Source organism: Salvia miltiorrhiza, chromosome 3 (assembly GCF_028751815.1).
Source record: "Salvia miltiorrhiza cultivar Shanhuang (shh) chromosome 3, IMPLAD_Smil_shh, whole genome shotgun sequence".
Classification (NCBI taxonomy): Eukaryota; Viridiplantae; Streptophyta; class Magnoliopsida; order Lamiales; family Lamiaceae; genus Salvia; species Salvia miltiorrhiza.
In genome coordinates this window covers 55109929-55129506 of record NC_080389.1, presented here as the reverse complement: position 1 = coordinate 55129506, position 19578 = coordinate 55109929, and the positions used below count along the sequence as shown (strand labels likewise).

Below are 19578 nucleotides of genomic sequence, written 5' to 3'. Positions count from 1 at the left end.
TCTTATCAGGACTGGATTAAATTGGTAATTTGGATTAATATGTTAATTGTGTATATTTAATTAACATAATTGCATTCCCTAAGATTAGTGTTTTTATTATCTGTTTTATTTCTTTTTTATTTATTTGAATAAGTTGAGTTTAGTTTTTATTCTCCACCATATTTTTTTGTTTGTCTGGATATTGCAGTAGTATTTATTAGTATTATTCAAAGTGTTTTTGCTCATCAGTCTCTGCAGATATGATACTTGTTTGCTATTTATACTATGATTACACCATATTAGTTACGGTATTTTTGTTGCTAATGAAATAGTGATCAAGTCTCCAAGGTTTTTTGATTTCAAGAATGACGAGGTTTTGGTAGTAACTTTCTACCTCATCAGTGAGCAGCATGGGAGAACAACAGTTGAGGAAATGCTTCAGGCCGTAGCTGCGAAGCATTTTGATAAAATGTTCTACATCCGGGAGGTTGGAACCATTGAACAATACTTTGTATTCATGGTAGACCTTGGTTGTCATTTTCATCATCATCATGTGGACACTACAAAAAAGCGCGTATTTACCGGCGAAAACTACCGGCGGCGATTTTGCCGTCGGTAGCTAACGGCGGCAAGGCGGCGGCATTGCAGGCGACCCGAAATTTCGAAATTACCGGCCAGTTACCGACGGCAAACTCGCCGCCGGTATGTAACGGCGGCGTCGCCGCCGTTAATGTTAAAATACGCATTATTTAATTAAATTTATAGACTTAACGGCGGCAAAATCCCCGCCGCTAGATAGCGGCGGCATTTGCCGTCGGTAACCTTTAAAATATAGGGCAGCGGGTTTGCCCATTTTTTCAGTTTCTGCGCCGCAACCAACCCCCCCACGCGAACAGAAACTACCCCGCCTCCCCTGCTGCTGCTGCTCTTCCTTCGCCGCCGCCTCCGCCGCCGCCGACCGCCGCTGACCCAGCAGGTATCTCTCTCTCTCTCTCTCTCTAGATCTATATATATATATATCTAATTAATTTTAATTATATATATATAATTATATAATTTCACTTATATTATTTATTGTAGTTCGACGACCTCGTTTCACCGCCTTCTTCACGACACCCACCGGAAACCACCACCGTACGCTCTCTAATTTATTTATTTAATTATTTAATTATGAATTTATTTATGTATTTAATTATATATTAATTAAATAGATTTATTTGTTATATATAGTTAATTAATTTATAATAGATTTTGTTTATAACTAAATTATATGAAGCATGATTAATTTTAAATTATATTAATCCATTTAATATATGATGTTGTTAGTTTAATTTTAAATTATGAAGCATGATTAATTTTAAATTATATTAATTTTAATCAATTAGTTTAAGTTGTTTGTTAGAATAATTTATATATATATGTTGGATAATTTTGTTAAATTCAATGTTATGTGCTATGTGTTTATGAAATGTTATATTATTATATATATATATATTGTGGGATAGATTTAATCAATTTCTTAAGGATCTTCTCCCTTTGGGTTAGAAATTGATTATTTCTTAAGGATCGTCTCCCTACAAATGATTGTTTTTAATTTAATTACCATGATTTTTATTGCTTTTATTTGTATTGTATTATTGCTTCGACATTGGGGGGTCGGGTAGACCTAGTATAGGCTTAGTAAATTAGGACCACTATGGTCACTATAGTTACTGGTAGAGTCGAGCACTTGATAGTTAGGATAGTGGGGTTATGCTGTCGAAATTTTGTTAGATTTCAAGTAATTTATTATGTTTTATTTGTTTTTTTCAATTAGAATTTGCAAGAATGAGTGATAATCGTACGTGGATGTACGCGAGATACAATGATCGTACCGCATTTGAAACGGGGCTTGAGTTTTTCCTTGAGTGGGCGTTCAATCAAACGGCGTACACAGATGGACAAGGTAACATTAGGTGCCCGTGTAAGAAGTGCAAGAATCAAGCGTATTTAGATGTACCTACGGTCAGAGAACATGTTAGTAGGCGTGGATTTGTCCTGAATTACAAAGTTTGGGTTTGTCACGGGGAAGCACCGCTGTCTATGCCGAGAGAACATGCTATAATGAATGAGGATGATGGATTATACAATAACTACGAAAGGATGGTGCATGACCATGCTGGACCTAGTAATTATCAAGATCCTCCAAATCTGGAGCAGCCGCCCAATAATGACGCTCAACAGATTTATAACATGTTGGATGCAGCGGATACTCCATTGTACGCAGGATGTGACACGTACTCACAATTAAGTTGGATGACTCAATTCATGAGCATAAAGACTGAAAGCCACATGTCAGAGAGGACTTACAATCAGATGTCTTCGATGATGAAAGCTGCTTTACCAGAGGGTAACAACTGTCCAGAAGACTTCTATAGTACGAAAAGAAATCTACGTGGTTTGGGTTTGCCAGTAGAGAAGATCGATTGCTGTGTTAATAACTGCATGTTGTATTGGGGGGAAACTAGTGAGCTACATAGTTGTATGTTCTGTGACCAATCACGATATAAGGACAGCTTGCGTGCATCTGGGAGTCGCAGAAAGAAACAAGTGCCCGCTAAACAGATGCACTATTTTCCCTTGACGCCCCGATTGCAGAGATTGTTTGCATCTCCTGCAACTGCTGAACATATGCGGTGGCATGCGACCTCCACAGACGATGGGATAATGCGCCACCCGGCCGACTCTCCGGCATGGAAACATTTGAATTCAGTCTTTCCTGGATTCGCCGATGAGATTAGAAATGTGAGGTTGGGCCTCTCTACAGATGGTTTTGCCCCATTTGCACAATCAGGGCGTCAATATTCTTCTTGGCCAGTTATTGTCACGCCGTATAACCTGCCTCCGTGGTTGTGCATGAAAGAACAATTCATGTTCCTCACAGTCCTCGTGCCTGGCCCATCAAACCCAAAGATGAAGTTGGACGTATTCTTACAGCCATTGATACACGAGTTAAAATCTCTGTGGGAGGTTGGTGTGAACACTTACGACATATCGTTGAAGCAAAATTTCCAGATGCGAGCAGCTCTGATATGGACTATCAGTGATTTTCCAGCGTACGCTATGTTGTCTGGGTGGGGTACAGCTGGGAAATTGGCATGTCCACATTGCATGGAGAATACAGAAGCATTCACTTTGCCGATGAGTGGAAAACAATCGTGGTTTGATAATCATCGGAAGTTCTTACCTCCTAACCATGTGTTTAGGAGAAACAAAACTTCATTCTTGAGGAATAAGACATGCAATGTTGGTCCACCAGAACAAAGATCAGGAATACAAATCTTGAATCAAATCGAGGGGTTAGGCTTCGTGAAGGTTACCGAAGACTTCGATGGCAGGAACGCTCAACTCGCCAAATATCAAGATGTAGGGTGGAAAAAGAAAAGCATATTTTGGGATCTACCCTATTGGAGATATCTTTTGATTCGACATAATCTGGATGTTATGCACATTGAGAAAAATGTGTTTGATAACGTGTTTAATACTGTCCTGAATGTGAAGGGGAAGACAAAAGATACAGAAAAATCTAGAGAAGAATTGAACACCTTCTGCAAGCGGAAAGAGTTGAAGAAAGTGGCTGGAACTCGAGGGTATCCGAAAGCATGTTATACGCTTGACAGGGAAGAGAAGAAGATCTTACTCCAATGGATCAAGAGTCTTAAGTTTCCCGATGGGTACGTGTCAAATATTAGTAGATGCGTTGACATGAACGCCCTGAAGATGCACAACATGAAAAGTCATGACTGTCACGTGTTCATGCAAATCCTTCTGCCTGTTGCATTTAAAGAACTTCTTCCTAAGAATGTTTGGGAGGCAATTACAGAGTTAAGTTTCTTCTTCAGAGAATTAACATCCCGCAACGTGGCCATATATGACATGAGAATACTGAGTGAGAAGATAGCTGTTACTCTTTACAAATAATTAAGTATATAAATTAAATTAATATATTGACTAATATAACTTATTTATCTTATATAAATGCATATACAGAGCTTGGATCCTGGTACTCCCCAGGATGCACCGAACTATGCCACCTTCCTCCGCCTCCACACGTACGCCGACGGAAGTTATACGTCGGAGAGAGATGCTAGAATTGACGTAAGTGTTTAAGTTTATTCAAATATTTAGTCCGGCTATTTATTTTCTAACAATTATGCATTGTTATGTATGTATTAGGCCGAGGTTCATCGACTGGCCGCTGCCACAGGACGACAGGAGCGGCTAGACGAGGTGTATTTGGAGGTGGTGCAAATTGATAGGTCACGGATCTACGGCGTCGGGAGTGCCGGGCAGAGTCAGGCTAGTAGGGGGTCTATCCGCAGCACGGGCACTTCTGCGGTGTCTCAGCAGCTTTATGAGACACGGATCTCCACGCTGGAGGAGCGATTGGCGGCAGAGCAAGCACAACGCCAACAGATAGAGGAGCGCATGGCGGCAGAGCAAGCAGAACGCCAACAGATGCAGGACCGCGTGGCTCAATTGGAGGCGTTTATGAGGATGTATAATGCTCCGCCACCTCCACACCCTGATGCCGATGATGATGATGATGATGATGCTTAGACTTATGTTTATGTTTTCAAACAAAATTACATTTGCACTTTCTTTTCAAATTTATGTTTTATTGAACTATATATTTCAAGTGCTTTAATTATTAAAACTATAAATGTTTTATATATTTATGGCAATGATGATGATGATTGCATTTAACATAAACAAATAAATTCAAATCACATTATAATAACCAAATTAAAACACTTTTGGTGTATTAATGTTAAAAAAAAAAAATAATTAATTAATTAATTAATTAATTATTAAATATTAATTAAATATTTTACCACCGATAAAAATAAGGACCGAAACGAACTCGCTCACTAATTAACAACATATTTAAGGTATTATCTCCACATATTCAAAGATTATAATTATATGAGTGAGTATATAGCATTTAAATGAATTAATAGATGTAGATATATCAATAATACGAGTGTTCTGTACTGGTGATCACTCGAAAAGAATTTCAAAGTTAAGCGTGCTTGACACATAGCACAAGCAAGATGGGTGACCCACTGGGAAGTCGGGTCGCCGACTGGGAAGTTCGTCTAAAGTATGCAATACCGTATAAATACGGAAATAAATTGTGGATATACAATATACAATAAAATAAATAAATAAAATAAAATAAAATAAAATAAAAAAATAAAATAAAAAACATTACCGTGGGCAAAACGCCGTCGGTAGTTACCGACGGCAATTTCCCCTCGGTAAATACCCGGCCATCCTCCGGCGTGAACCACCGGCCGGCGGTAGATTTTTACCGACGGCGATTCGCCGCCGCTTCCGGCAAGGTCAGCCGGACTCCGGTGGCTCTCTACCGACGGCAAAATAGCCCTCGGTAACTAGCGGCGGTGTCTGCCGCCGCTATTTCTCCGGCTAGGCTCCGCCGTTTAACGGCGACAATTCCGGCGGCATCGCCGCCGTTAACTGCCGACGGCGGATGTTCGCCGCCGTTATTGTCGTTGCCGACGAACCGTTTAGCGGCGGGAGATTGCCGCCGTTATCGCCGCCGGTAACACTATTTACCGGCGGCCGTCTTTTGTTACCGACGGCATTTAGCCGTCGGTAATCAGCGCTTTTTTTGTAGTGGGAAGAGTGTTGTAAGGTTTGTGTGTTGGAGGAGAGATCTGCAGAAAATATAGATAAGGAAAATTATGGTAGAAAATATTTAAATTAATATGAAACTTTGCTTTTTATAACCAATAAAAGGTTAAATGCATGAAAGTAAATTGTGCATCAGTTACATGTGGGCCATAAGTGTAGGACCACTAGCGTACTGGTATCGTAAAAAGCGGTACCCACGTCATTAATAGTAACTACAATTTGAAGCATAGAATCATGACAGAATCGGTAAATTCTGCAGAGTATCTCTTCAGTATTTATCCAAAATTGGTTCTAATAAAATTAAAATAATAAATAAATTACCAATTATGAGACATAAATGCAAGAATACTTAGAGAAATAAATGAAGTAAATCTTTGTCCTTACTAGTCAACTAAATAGTAATCAACTGATACTACTTCTGAATCAGTCGTTGAACTTATCAATTGATGATACAATCAGCTGACGGAGGTGACTTGCTGAAATACCACTCGTTGGAATCACTTGTAGGTGCTGATAGTATTGATTCATATCTGAATAGGTATTATTTGATTCTATTCTTTAGCAGTTGTCTACGAACTTCTCTTTTTAACAATGGTATGTTTTTTAGACATGGTCACATATGAAATTATGTTTGACATCAACATATTTACACTTTGTGTATAGTATTGAACTTTGTGTGATTGCTATAGTGCTTGAGCTATCACAGAATATTGGCACTGCTCCAGTTTGTTCCTAATAGTACTTTAGCTTTTATTTGATCTATAGAATTTGAGAGCAGCAACTTTCAACGACCATGTATTCAGCTTCAATAATTGACGTTGTTACAGATGTTTGATCTTTTGAAAACCAGGATATCAATTTACATCCAAGGAATTGACATGCTCGTTAAGTTGATTTTTGATCAATTCTGCAACCTGCAGAATCTGAATCTGAATATACGGTATCATCATTTGGGTACCATAAACCTATATTTGGAGTGATTCGCAAATATATGAGAATCCTCTTTGCAACTTCTAAGTGCGTTTTCTTCGGATCTAATTGGTATCTTGCACGTACTCCTAATGTGAATGATATGTCAAGTGCGCAATGTTTTTGTTTCAGACTGTTCTTCCTCGTTCGTGGTCTGATTTTTTTATCCTTTTTTGCCTACAAACTCATATCGAGATGACTGCAATCCCATAAAGCTCAATATCCTTGATTTGTGTCCAATGTTTCAGCAATGTCACTCAAACAACAAGGAAGCAACAAGTCCTCAACAACAAACCAATTTAAGTTCAAAATAATCATCAAACACACAATTTCCTACAAAATTGACATCATATTAACCTTAGAATTTTTGAAAAGTGTGTATTTGTCAATACCCATCCCAAACCCGCTTAATGCTTACTCAAAACCATCCTACTAGTATGGTAAAGACGGGTACCCAACTGATTGAATCCCTAATAATAATAACAAATAGAGACAAAGTCATATTTCGAGTATGATTCGGCAGTTGTTCGGGTAACTTTTTTTGTTTAGTATATTTAGATTATATTTCGATTTTTTTTTCAATTTTTTATATATAAAATTGTAATTTCGTCCACCCAAACTTATTCTTAATTACATAAATATAATTTCGTCCGCCAATTTTCAAAAACTTTGCTCTGTCCCATGATAGAAAAAGAAGTTTGTTTTTTTATACTAAGTGTGTTCTTTTTTATGGATAAATTTATCATAGGAAAATAAGGGAATAACAAAAAAAATTATGCATGGTGTGATAATATTGTACCTCCTTGAAGTGAAAGGAAGGAATGAAAAGTGGTGAACTTCTCTTTTGTAGAAAATGAGGAAAAATAAAGAAGACATTGTTATCCCTCATTTTTTCATTATAAATTTATCCATGAAAGAGAAAATACACTCTAACAGTAAAAATAAAAAAATAAAAAAATATCTTCTTATCTGAAATGGCTGGTTGATTTTTGATTATTCTTATTCCAAATCCACAGACACGCAGCTTGGAGGATCCTAGAGAAGAACAATATGTCACGTTCCTTAGTGAATCAAATCTTAATAAATTTGGCATTATGTGTATGCAGAATTTAGGATCTCTTGTTGTTATGGAATTGGTCACAGCAAAGCCATGTACTGGAATTGTGTGCACTGCGGATTTTTCTTCTTAATTTCCACTAGGTCCTGTCACACAAATGGTGTGACCTGGCTCTATATAATTTAAAACATCACTTCTTGTTCTCATTTACCTCAAAACAGGACAAACAAATCTTGTTTTTATCATTGATTGCGCCATGTTTAAATATATCAACTTAGGAAATCACAAAAGGACTACGAGAATTTATGGTTAACTTATTTTTACATAAATACATACCCAAGAGGCAAAAGAAACAATATCACTACACGACATTACAGCGAAATAGAAACAAAATCCCTTTCAAAAAAAAAAAAAAAAAACAAGATACAAATTTACGTCTCTTCTCCTTTTACCATCATATAAATTTAAATAAGTAAATAATAGTAGTATACAAAAGAGGCAATACAAATATGATTGCTATTTTATAAATCATGAATATATTATCGGCACAAAAGAAGAAAAACAACCTAATATATATTTGATGTAATGAAATAATTAACCCATATGTTGACGTAGTGTTTAATTTCAATCATTCTCGTTTGTTGTGCATTTATATAGGAAAAATGGTGATACGTTGAACTGATATATCTTTCTTTTTGTTGGAATTAAACCAGATCGACGAACTTTTAATTATATTTAATTCGGTTCCAACAAATTCTTTTATTTAGGAATCCAACCCAATTGAACCAACAATTTTTTTTTTTCAAAACCTTCAAATATCCTATAGGCTATTATTTAATATATTAATATGTTTCTTTGATTAATATTGAATTTATTTTAATTTTGTTATTTTGGATAGTAAATAATGATATAAAATGAGAGTCTCAATTTCATCATCATAAAACGAGAGTACATTATAAAGTTTGAATAACCGAAATTCGAATCAAAATTAAGGTTTGAAGTTTGGTTCAGTTGGAAACAATACACTAGAGTGTCGATGAGATAAATATACCCTTATCACATGTAGCAAACAAGTAATTATATTATTGATAGCAAATAATCTCTATTAATTTATCTCTTACCTATATAAATTAGAACATTATTAATGCAAGTTAGACTAGGGTTAGCCAAGATGTGATACAAGTTGGCAAATCTAGAGCCACCCTAAAAGGACAAATGCTTGACAAACTTGAGTTGGGATACCTAATTCTTTGATATTTTAACCTTAAATTTGGCGCTATAAATAAGTGCCAGCATGTGAAACACACACAACGGTTGATTAGTTTATCATAAGGAATTTTGTTTCTTCCATTCGTTTGTCTTTTCTTCGAGCAATTTGTATCTGACAACGATTTCAGGAATGTGATCACGTATAATTAGTTCTAATATAAATATCAAAAGAAAACAAAATTTCAAAAACCTGCACTTTACCTCTTCTTACACAATACAAAATTAATTATCCGATTATATTGATTGTCCGTTAATTTGGTCTTCTTTTTAATACTAGAAAGTGACACATATACAATTTGAAACTTATCAATAGTGTTGAATTTCGTTTTCTTCCAACTTGATAACACTTTGTCCAAAAATTATGAGCTTATCCGGAATTTCGATTTTGATATGTTTGAAAATGATGGAAGTTGAAGTCTGCATTTTTGGACATGTAGTTCACACTTGTATGAACTAGTTTACATAAAACGTTTCATCTACTATACTTGAGAAGGGAAGCGAAAGTTCATCACAACTCAACATTATCAGGGCTAGTTTGCTAGGGTGATTATGGTGTAATATACTAATATTTGCTTCAAAACAAAAGCTCTTTATAAAACAAGGGCGATTATATATTATACAAATGTTTTGAATTTTGTATACCACCTTTTAGGTGAGATGTGCAATAAATTTTTTAATTATATCGTTTATTTTATTTTTTAAAGGGATATTTGCCGTAAAATGCACGGTGAGCATCGAAATTAAACGATATGTTTAAAATAAATAAATATAAATATTAAACATAATTAAAATATAAATTAATGAAAATTACATTTTAAAAAAAGGATATTTGTCGTAAAATACACGAAGTTTCAATAAACTCTGGTTTTTCCCCTGACCTTTAAAATTTGAAAAAAAAAATACAACTTTTCAATTTTTTCTGATTTTTTTTCCATGAGTATGACATACTCCCAAATAGAAGTTGATTTTAGGGCTTTTGACTTAGTTTTTTTGATATTTAAATGTGTACATCAACTTTATTATGCCACCTTTATTATCCCCCACGTTTAGGTATAAAACAATCTAAGTCAAAAGCCTTAAAATCAAGGGTGATTTGTGTCTGGGGATGGATCCAATTCCTCCCGAATCCTTGGTTCATGCCCATAATAGGCCTTCAACCTCTGTCCATTTACCTTGAATGCCTTCCCTGATTTTGCGTTCTTGATTTCAACAGTTCCATTCGGGAATTGGGTTTGTACTTCAAACAGTCCAATCCATTTTGTGCTTAGCTGCCCTGAGGCAAATTTGAACCGTGTTTGGTACAAACACTACTAGAAAAACGCTCATAGATAACGGATTTTATCCGTTATCTATGAGCAAAAAAACCGTTGTGTATAGTGGTGTTATCTATGATACGTATCATAGACAACGGTTTAAAAACCGTTATGTATGTGAGAATAGATAACGGTACGAGACGCTCATACATAACGGTATGAAACCGTTATCTATAATGATTATACATAACGGTTTATACTGTTATGTATGAGGATTTTTCCGTTATGTTTTGTATTTTTTTTGTTTTTTTTTTCCTATCATAGTTAACAGTTTTTTTTTCTATACATAACGGTATGAAACCGTTATCTATAATGATTATACATAACGGTTTATACCGTTATGTATGAGGATTTTTCCGTTATGTTTTGTATTTTTTTGTTTTTTTTCCTATCATAGTTAACAGTTTTTGTTCTATACATAACGGTATGAAACCGTTATCTATAATGCTTATACATAACGATTTATTACCGTTATGTATGAGGATTTTTCCGTTATGTTTTGTATTTTTTTTGTTTTTTTTCTATCATAGTTAACAGTTTTTTTTACTTTTTATAACGGTTTTTACCGTTATCTTTGATATAAATACATAACGATTTTTTTGTACTTTTTATACTGTTATGTATTTCAACTACAACTAGCATATTTAATATTTTTCTCGATTTTTATGTTATTTATCTCAAGAAATAAATAAATAACTTTAAAACAACAAAATGATAAAATCACCAATAACAATACTCCCTCCGTCCGCCAAGATTATGTAAAAATTACTATATTTGGCGTCCGCCAAGATTATGTCACTTTCCTTTTATGGCAATGGTCTCACCATCTTCTTTAATATTTTATCCTTACTAACACTCTTTATTTACAAAAAACCCACTCAAAACTCAATCTCAACCACACATCTCATAAAGTGGTGGGACCCTTTCTCCACTACATCAAAATCATCACCAATTTTATTAAATCCCGTGCCCAAGCAATTTTACATAATTTTGGCGGATGGAGGGAGTATTATATATCATCCAAAATATTCATACATTACCATCCAAATGAACCAAGTATCAAGTACATATGATCATTGCATATTTCGATTCAAAATTGAAAGTACCAACTATCTTATAGCTAAAACATAAATCTATCATATTATGTGTTCTAGCACCAAGTCCTCATGAACTAGTTGACCTGCTATGATGAATTTGCAGCAACTAACTTAGGAGAGAACCCGACACACAAGCTCAACCTGCCAATAGAAAAATAATCCAAATAAAATATGTGAAATAAAAGAAAACTGGACAAGAAAAAGATAACAAACAATATGTTGACTTTTGTTTCACACTACATCATGAATCACATTAGACGGCAAAGGCAAGAAAACATTTCTTTCGAAGTGTCATTCATGACTCCCCGTTCCCTGCAACTTCAAGCAGCATCAGCAATTAGATTTCCTTTACAAGATCCAAAATTGCAACAGCAAAACCAAGGCAAAATCAGTTTCTTGCCCTGAATTTTAAAGTTTATGTTGCTAAAACAAAATGTAAAAGTTCAGGGGCTTCATAAAACTGAAAAAAACTAAGGGTCTAGTGAATTAGCAATCAAAACCTCAAGAGCCAAAATGAAATGCATATGACAAAATTACCATCTTCGGGTTTCTTCAATGTGCTTAGCTGTGTCTTTACTGACATCCGTTCGACAGACTCAGCTGTAATTGATTCAACATTTCAGAGGAAAATAAAATTAGAGACGACATATAGTGCAGAGAGTGCTACACTAATATATAACAACGAAAATCCAGACACCAGCATGCAATTGATGTGGAAAGGATGCTCCTCCTTATGGCTAGTTTACACAGCAAGAATCTGACCATCAAGATATAAAAGTACAGAAGAATAACAAAAACAATACTCCTTTATCCACAGCTTGAAATAGCATTAATCACACGAAAGAAAACTCTGCCTTATTGTTTTTTGTACAGATGGAGAACAAACAGTATAATAACACTCAAATCAATATTTCACCTTTAAACTGTCTTTTTTTCTTTGCCCTTCTCCTCTTTCTATCTGCCTTTGTTAGCTCAGTTTCTTCTTTGATGTCACCATTACCAGAAAATACTTCTTCAGGAGCTAGCATAGCTGCATCAGACACGGCCAGAGGTGCCACCTACAAACAGAAAACGGTTAGAACTAATATGCTGCATAGTGTTCTACATGCATTTTTCATCTCCTTTGTCGCGTTTATTCATAGTTTTTGGGCGTTTTCATTGAGTTCTTGAGAGTTTTTGGTTTGAACTGTTAAATTTGTGTGGAATAGACTGTTGGATTTGTATACTGAAAGCAAGAACTTTATGCTTGTATACAATGATTCCTGTTATTCACTATTCTTATCTCCTATCTGATTGTGTTCATGATTGCATATGTATGTTCTTTATCTCTGTATAAGTAGATTATATGGTGTGTTGTAGATCACAGAAGACCATATAATTGGAATAACCTTAAGAGATATAATTTGATCACAGCCGAAATAACTCTAGGACAAGTTATTGTTTTAGGCTGCAGTATAGATGGAAGTAGTTTGTCTTGGCTACTTGTCTATACTGGTACGTCATTACGTATTGATAGGACCACAGTTTGAGATGTATTCTTCTATCTGACTTAAGTGAAGAATCAAGATCTCGGTGACTTATAAATCTTAATACTAATAAGTATTCAGATATATATGTTAATTCGTATATCACTTTGACTTACTATGAGCGAGAGTTAAATACTAACTCGAGTACTCTGTATCTTGGGTGATAGCAGTTAATATATGATATTTGATTATCTGTATTAGTACCCGTATCCGGTATAGGATAATGACATCCCCTTAAGGAGCTCAATAAGGTTTATTACGCTAAACCCTGCAGGTTGATTAAGTTCAGGCGTAATAATAAAGATTGAGTGGTACTGCTTAAGGAATTATTAAGAGATTAATTAATTTAAGCTGTCAGAGCTCTAATTAATTAATGGATGTCGGATATTTTAAATACGGAGATTTAATAAGTCTAAATACAAGCCCCGACTCATCACCGGCAATAAAGGGGTAAGTCAGTATCGGTTCTCTAGTGGAATGAACTGATATTTATAAATTAATTATGGTCTGGGCTGACCATGGATGAATTAATTTATTTGAGGCCCATCTTTATTCCTTGTATCTGGTCCCTGGGCTGGCCCAATGTCTCCTAGCCCATGAAGACAGAATTTTCGGCCCTAGCACTGTAATTGGCGCCTCCTCCTTATTTCTGTATTATTAAATACAGCTGTCAGCTCTCAGGAAAATACACTGATAAAATATTAGGGTTTGAGAGCAGAGGGAGGCGCAGAAAATCGTGAGGTGCCATTCTGTCTTGGGAGTTCTCATAGCTCGTTGTCCATCCAACGTTGGGAATTGAGCGGGATACAGTCGAGAAGATCAGAGCTGGAGTCTGAATCATTCGACGCGATCATCAACCATCTGTGCATCCGTTTCTCAAGTAAGTTTTCCTAACACCTGTGTGCAGCTGTTAAATTCATAGGAGCATGTTAGGAATTAATCGTTGTATGGCAAATTAATAATAACCAAGAAACGATCATCGGGCAATCGGAACGTTAATTCAATTTAATATTCCTTCAATTGGTATCAGAGCCCAGGATTATTTTCTTGGCTCTATTATTAATTTGTGTACGATTAATAATATGCGTTGTTTTTTAACTGCTGTTGTTCTTCGTGATTCGTTGATTCGTGGGATACGTCGTTTGACGTTGTAATCGTTTTTCACCACGAGAAAATCCGTGGTTAGATTAGGATTTCAATTGTATTTGTTTTTTCCGTTGTAAATCTGTAAAATTGAAGAACGAGACGAGGACGACGACGAATCAACGACGAGGAAGGTGTAAGGACGAGCAACGGGCACGGAGCGAGCAAGGCCGCCGGCGCCAAGGGCTGCGCGCGCGCTGAGCGCCGCGCGCCTGGGCAGGCGCCGTGCGCCCTTGCTGCTGCTGCTCGATGCGAGGCGAGGCGGGCGGCTGCTGCTGTGCGGGTCGGGCAGGGAAGGAGGCTGCAGCCGGCAGGGGCTGTGCGCGCTCGGGGGCCGCGCCTGCGCGCTTCGCGCGCTGCGCGCCCAGCGGGCGGCGCACTGCCGCTGCTGCCGCTGCTGCTGTCCACGCCGGGATGCCTGCTGGAGCTGCTGCCGCTGGGAGCGCTGGAGCCCGCTGCTGCTGCTGGTGCGTTCGTGCGGTGGAGGGGCCGGGTGCTGGTGGCGCCGAGCGCTGCTGACCGGGCGGCTGCTCGCGCGGGTGGCCGGCGCCGGGCTGCTGCCGAGCGCGGGGCGGCTGTTTGGGAGATGGCCGCGGCGGCTAGGGTTTCCAAACCCTAGCTGCGATTGCTTCTCAAACCCTAGGGGGCCCAAACCCTAGCTTGACGGGCCCATGTGTTCGGGCCGAGTTTTATCTTCAGTTTTTGGGCTTGTTTTTCTATTTTATTTTGTAATAGGATAGATGTTGGGTTTCCACGAATGGATCACGAAGATTTTTAATTCTTTTATTACTGTTCTTTGCATGTCGTGGTTGTTAATCCCTTATGCTCTTTACCTGCTTTTTGCACGTCTTTGCTTGTTAATATTTGTTTATTAATTGCGCTTAGACGAGCATGTTAGTAGGTTTGCCGTTTTCTTAAGCATGTTTTAGAATTCTGCGAGCATGATTTACATGTTGCGTTCTAGAGAAGCATGTTTAGGTTTATGTGCTTGAGCATGAACAAACCTTTTGAAAGAAAAAGACTAAGCAGTTTAATAATTTTTATAGTAATTAAAAATTATTTTAGACCTCCACATGCGGTCTCTAGACAAAGTGATTAGCAATATGAGTAAACGTCCACCCAACGTGGCTTACTTCATATTTGTTTTTCATAAGTTTGTCAGAAGAGGTTTCTATAAAAAATATTTAAACCATTAAAGTAGTGGGAGTTATGCAGTAAACGTCCACCCAACGTGGCTTACTTGTGTAATTTTCACAAGTACTTTGGAGAATGGAATTAAATAAGATAACCAAGAAAATTAAATTGAAAGCGGCATGGTCCTAGTGAGTATGCTAATTTCGAGAATTTAATTTTCAAGGTTAAAATGTGGTCATTGCTTAGATATCATATCAAGTACAATGTACAACTCCCAAAGGAGTCCCTTCTTGATGATGATATGGTCTAGTTAAGGTGCCAACTATTAATTTCCTTTGTCAAAAAGGTTAAGTTGACATGGATGGAAATTAAATGACTAGGTAAATAGTCTGGTTAAGGAGTTCATGTGTAAACGTCCACCCAACGTGGCTTGCACATGGGATTCTTTGAGCCGTTGGAGGTTTCATTAATATTGTTTTATCAAAAGGTTACAATATTACTGTTACGAACTATGTGCGTTTCATGTTCTTACATGTTTATTTGTTTACTTTCAGATATGTCTATGTCTCCGATTATTAACCTTCTAGCCAACAATCCTCTCACCGGTCCAAATTACACTGAATGGAAACGCCATATTATGTATATTCTTGACGCTGATGAGCACAGTTTTGTGCTTACCACTCCACGTCCCGCGGCCTTAACTGATGAGTCGACTGATGCGGAACGTGAGGCGCATAAAAGGTGGCACAAGTCGAATAATATGGCCAAGTGCTATATTATGATGACTATGTCGCAAAATTTGCAACTCCAGCATCAGGTCATGGATGACGCAGCGACCATCATGTTAAACCTCAGCGAGGTTTATGGGGAGTCCGAGAGGTCTGCTCGTTTTAACTTGATGAGAGAAATCTTATCTTGTAAAATGAGCGAGGGCAGCTCGGTGCACGATCATGTCATGCATATGACAAATCTGTTTGACAGGCTTGATCTGCTAGGAGGGGGTATCGAAGGCGAAGCCAAGGTCGATATCATCCTCAATACTCTCCCCAAGACTTTTGAGCATTTCCGTCTCAATGTCGTTATGAGCAAGGCCAACTATACTCTTAATGAGTTGTTGAATGCTCTAGTTTCGGCAGAGGGGGTCATGGGCACGCGCAATGGGAAAGAGGTCCTTGTTGCTGCCAAGGGATCTACTTCTTCGTCGAAAGGCGGGAAAAAGAAGTGGAAAGGTCCAAAGGGCAAGCATGACCATGAGGCTAGTGGGAGCGGTAAAGCCAAGGTTGATGGCCCTAGCGGCGGCGTGAACAAGCCGACAGCCAAGGGAAAGTGCTTCAAGTGCGGCAAGGTTGGGCATTGGAAGAAAGATTGTCCAGTGCTCAAGGCAAAGGGACAAGGTACGTCACAAGTTTTAGTAACAGAAACATGTTTAGCTTCGTTCTCTACTCATTCGTGGGTAGTGGATACGGGGGCAACTGACCATGTTTGTTACACCTTGCAGGGGTTCAACCCAACAAGGGAGCTGGCAAGTGATGAGATCACCATCTCCATGGGCAATGCGTCGAAGGTCGCAGCTGTTGCTATTGGAGATTTATCTTTATGTTTTGGTGATGACATTTTAGTTTTGAGAGATATTTTATATGTGCCGGAGTTTCGGCGGAACATAATTTCTGTTTCAAAGTTGTTTTTGAATGGATATTCTGTTACTTTTGATGGGGGTGTCTCTATCATGAGAGATAACAAGATTATTTGTTCTGGAATTTTGAACAACTCTCTCTATACTATTACATGTCCAATGAATAACTCTGTCCATGTTGCATCTACATCACAAATTCTTCCAAATCCTAATAAGAGAAAATATTACTCTCATGAACAATATACACATACTTGGCACCTAAGATTAGGCCACATCAATCTAAATAGGATCCAAAGGCTCGTTTCAAATGGAATCTTGAAAGACTTTCAAGCTGTGCCATTTAGAACCTGCGAATCCTGTATAGAGGGAAAGATGACGGCAAGGCCTTTTAAGGCAAAGGGGAATAGGGCCTAGGATGTGTTAGAATTGATTCACTCTGACTTGTGTGGACCGATGTCCACTAGAGCTCGTGGAGGATACGAGTACTTCGTCACTTTCATTGACGATTACTCAAGGTATGGGTATATTTACCTACTTCAACGCAAGTCTGAATGCTTTGAGAAATTCAAAGAATTCAAGGCGGAGGTGGAGAAGAGAACGGGTAAATCTATCAAGTCATTGCGGTCTGATCGCGGTGGCGAATACCTCGGGAACGAGTTTCTGCAATACTTGTCAGATCTTGGGATTACATCCCAATTGACTGCACCGGGTACTCCCCAACAGAACGGTGTAGCGGAGAGAAGAAACAGAACTCTTATGGAAATGGTACGATCTATGATGAGCTATGCATCATTGCCTATTTCGTTTTGGGGATATGCCTTGGAAACAGCGGTTTATTTGCTGAATCGGGTACCGTCCAAATCGGTTCCTAAAACTCCTATTGAGTTATGGTCAGGGCGTAAGCCCAGCTTGAATCATATAAAGATATGGGGTTGTCCTGCATACGTGCTAGACAAGGAAGCGAGGAAATTGGAGCCGAGATGCGAACTAATGCTGTTTATAGGATACCCTAAGGAAACGAAAGGTGGTTACTTTTACAATCCGAAGGATCAGAAAGTGGTTGTTAGCACCAACGCACGATTCTTGGAACACGATTATGAAAGTAATCACAAGTCTAAGTCCGAGATTGTCCTTCAAGAAATCGAAGGCAATGGACAGGCGATTCCATCACCCCAGCCAAGTGTGCAAGTGAATGCACCACAAGACCCTGCACAAACCATTGTCACAACTGTACCACCACCGCTTCGTCGTAGTGGGAGGGTTGTAGTTCAACCCGATCGATTTATGTTCTTGGGAGAATCTTCGGATCTACTCCCTGTTGATGAACAGAAGGATGTCGACCCTGATAACTATAGACAAGCGATGAAAGATCAAGATGCAGATTCTTGGTACGAGGCCATGGTTTCTGAAATAGAATCCATGGGTGCTATGGATGTATACGAGAAGACCGAACTACCAGATGGCTTCCTAGCTATAGGTAGTAGGTGGGTATACAAGAGAAAGAGAGATTCGGATGGCGAAGTCGCAGCTTTTAAAGCTAGACTGGTGGCGAAAGGTTATACCCAGGAACAGGGTATAGATTATGATGAGACCTTTTCGCCGGTTGCCATGCTTAAGTCTATCCGAATACTCCTTGCCATAGCAGCCCACATGAACCTTGAGATTTGGCAAATGGATGTCAAGACCGCTTTCCTAAACGGTTTCCTTGAAGAAGGAAGGGACATCTATATGCAGCAACCTGAAGGGTTTGTGAAGAAGGGCGAAGAGCATCTTGTGTGGAAGCTTAAGAAGTCCATTTATGGACTTAAGCAAGCTTCGAGGTCATGGAACAAACGTTTTGACGAGGTCATTAAATCCTATGGATTTACTCGTTGTGAGAACGAGAGTTGCGTGTACCGTTTAGATGCCAATGGTGACGTGGTTTTCCTTGCACTTTATGTAGATGATATCCTCCTCATTGGCAACAATGTTGAGCTATTATCGGACATAAAGAAGTGGTTATCCGAACAGTTTCAAATGAAAGACTTAGGAGATGCAGCGTACATCCTGGGGATCAAGGTCGTTCGTGATCGCCAGAAAAGGATGTTGAGCTTATCTCAAGCGTCTTACATTGATACTGTGATTGCTCGTTTTAGCATGCAGAATGCCAAGAAAGGCTTGCTACCTTTTAGACATGGCATTCCTCTGTCTAAGGACATGTGTCCTAAGACGCCTAGTGAGGTTGAGGAGATGAGGAAGATACCCTATGCTTCCGCCGTAGGTAGCCTCATGTATGCGATGCTCTGCACGAGACCTGATATTTGCTATGTCGTTGGCATGGTTGCAAGATATCAGTCGAACCCTGGACCAGGACACTGGACTGCGGTAAAGCATATTCTCAAGTACCTGAAGAGGACTCGAGATTATAGGCTAGTTTACCAGTCAGACAGTCTATTTCCTTTGGGTTACACCGATTCGGATTTCCAGGCTGACCGGGATGAGAAGAGATCTACCTCTGGTTATGTGTTTACCTTGGGAGGTGGAGCCGTATCATGGCGGAGTGCAAAGCAGAAGTGCATTGCAGACTCCACCATGGAAGCCGAGTATGTAGCTGCTTCGGAAGCTGCTAAGGAGGCTGTATGGTTCCGGAACTACCTCTTGGATCTAGGAGTGGTCCCTAATTTGCCTAAGAGTATCATAATTTATTGTGATAACTCGGGTGCAGTGGCAAATTCTAAGGAACCCAGGAGCCACAAGGCGTCAAAACACATAGAGAGAAAGT

General features: G+C 38.4%; 2 protein-coding genes across 2 annotated transcripts; one reads left to right on the top strand and one right to left on the bottom strand.

Annotated features, from left to right (window-relative positions):
* The first annotated feature begins 3981 nt into the window (after positions 1-3981).
* LOC131014516 (uncharacterized) lies at positions 3982-4697 on the top strand. Its single transcript, XM_057942508.1, has 2 exons — positions 3982-4116; positions 4195-4697. The coding sequence occupies exons 1-2, from the start codon at positions 3997-3999 to the stop codon at positions 4576-4578; spliced, it is 504 nt and encodes a 167-aa protein (XP_057798491.1). The 5' UTR covers positions 3982-3996; the 3' UTR covers positions 4579-4697.
* Positions 4698-10053: 5356 nt separating this feature from the next.
* On the bottom strand, positions 10054-12492 carry LOC131019018 (uncharacterized). The gene is made up of 4 exons (XM_057947706.1): positions 12487-12492; positions 12298-12439; positions 11919-11981; positions 10054-10244 (listed from the first exon to the last, which is right to left on the bottom strand). Exons 1-4 carry the CDS (start codon positions 12490-12492, stop codon positions 10054-10056), a joined length of 402 nt encoding a protein of 133 aa, XP_057803689.1.
* Positions 12493-19578: the final 7086 nt, after the last annotated feature.

Excerpts from the sequence above, each read along its gene's own strand:
- LOC131019018 (XM_057947706.1), bottom strand. Across the intron at positions 11,982-12,297 it reads GAAAAAAAGACAGTTTAAAG|CTGAGTCTGTCGAACGGATG; the intron begins GTGAAATATTGA and ends AATCAATTACAG. Across the intron at positions 10,245-11,918 it reads ATTGAAGAAACCCGAAGATG|GGCAGCTAAGCACAAAATGG; the intron begins GTAATTTTGTCA and ends AATTTGCCTCAG.
- LOC131014516 (XM_057942508.1), top strand. The coding sequence starts at position 3,997 with ATGCATATACAGAGCTTGGATCCTGGTACTCCCCAGGATGCACCGAAC. Across the intron at positions 4,117-4,194 it reads AGAGAGATGCTAGAATTGAC|GCCGAGGTTCATCGACTGGC; the intron begins GTAAGTGTTTAA and ends TGTATGTATTAG.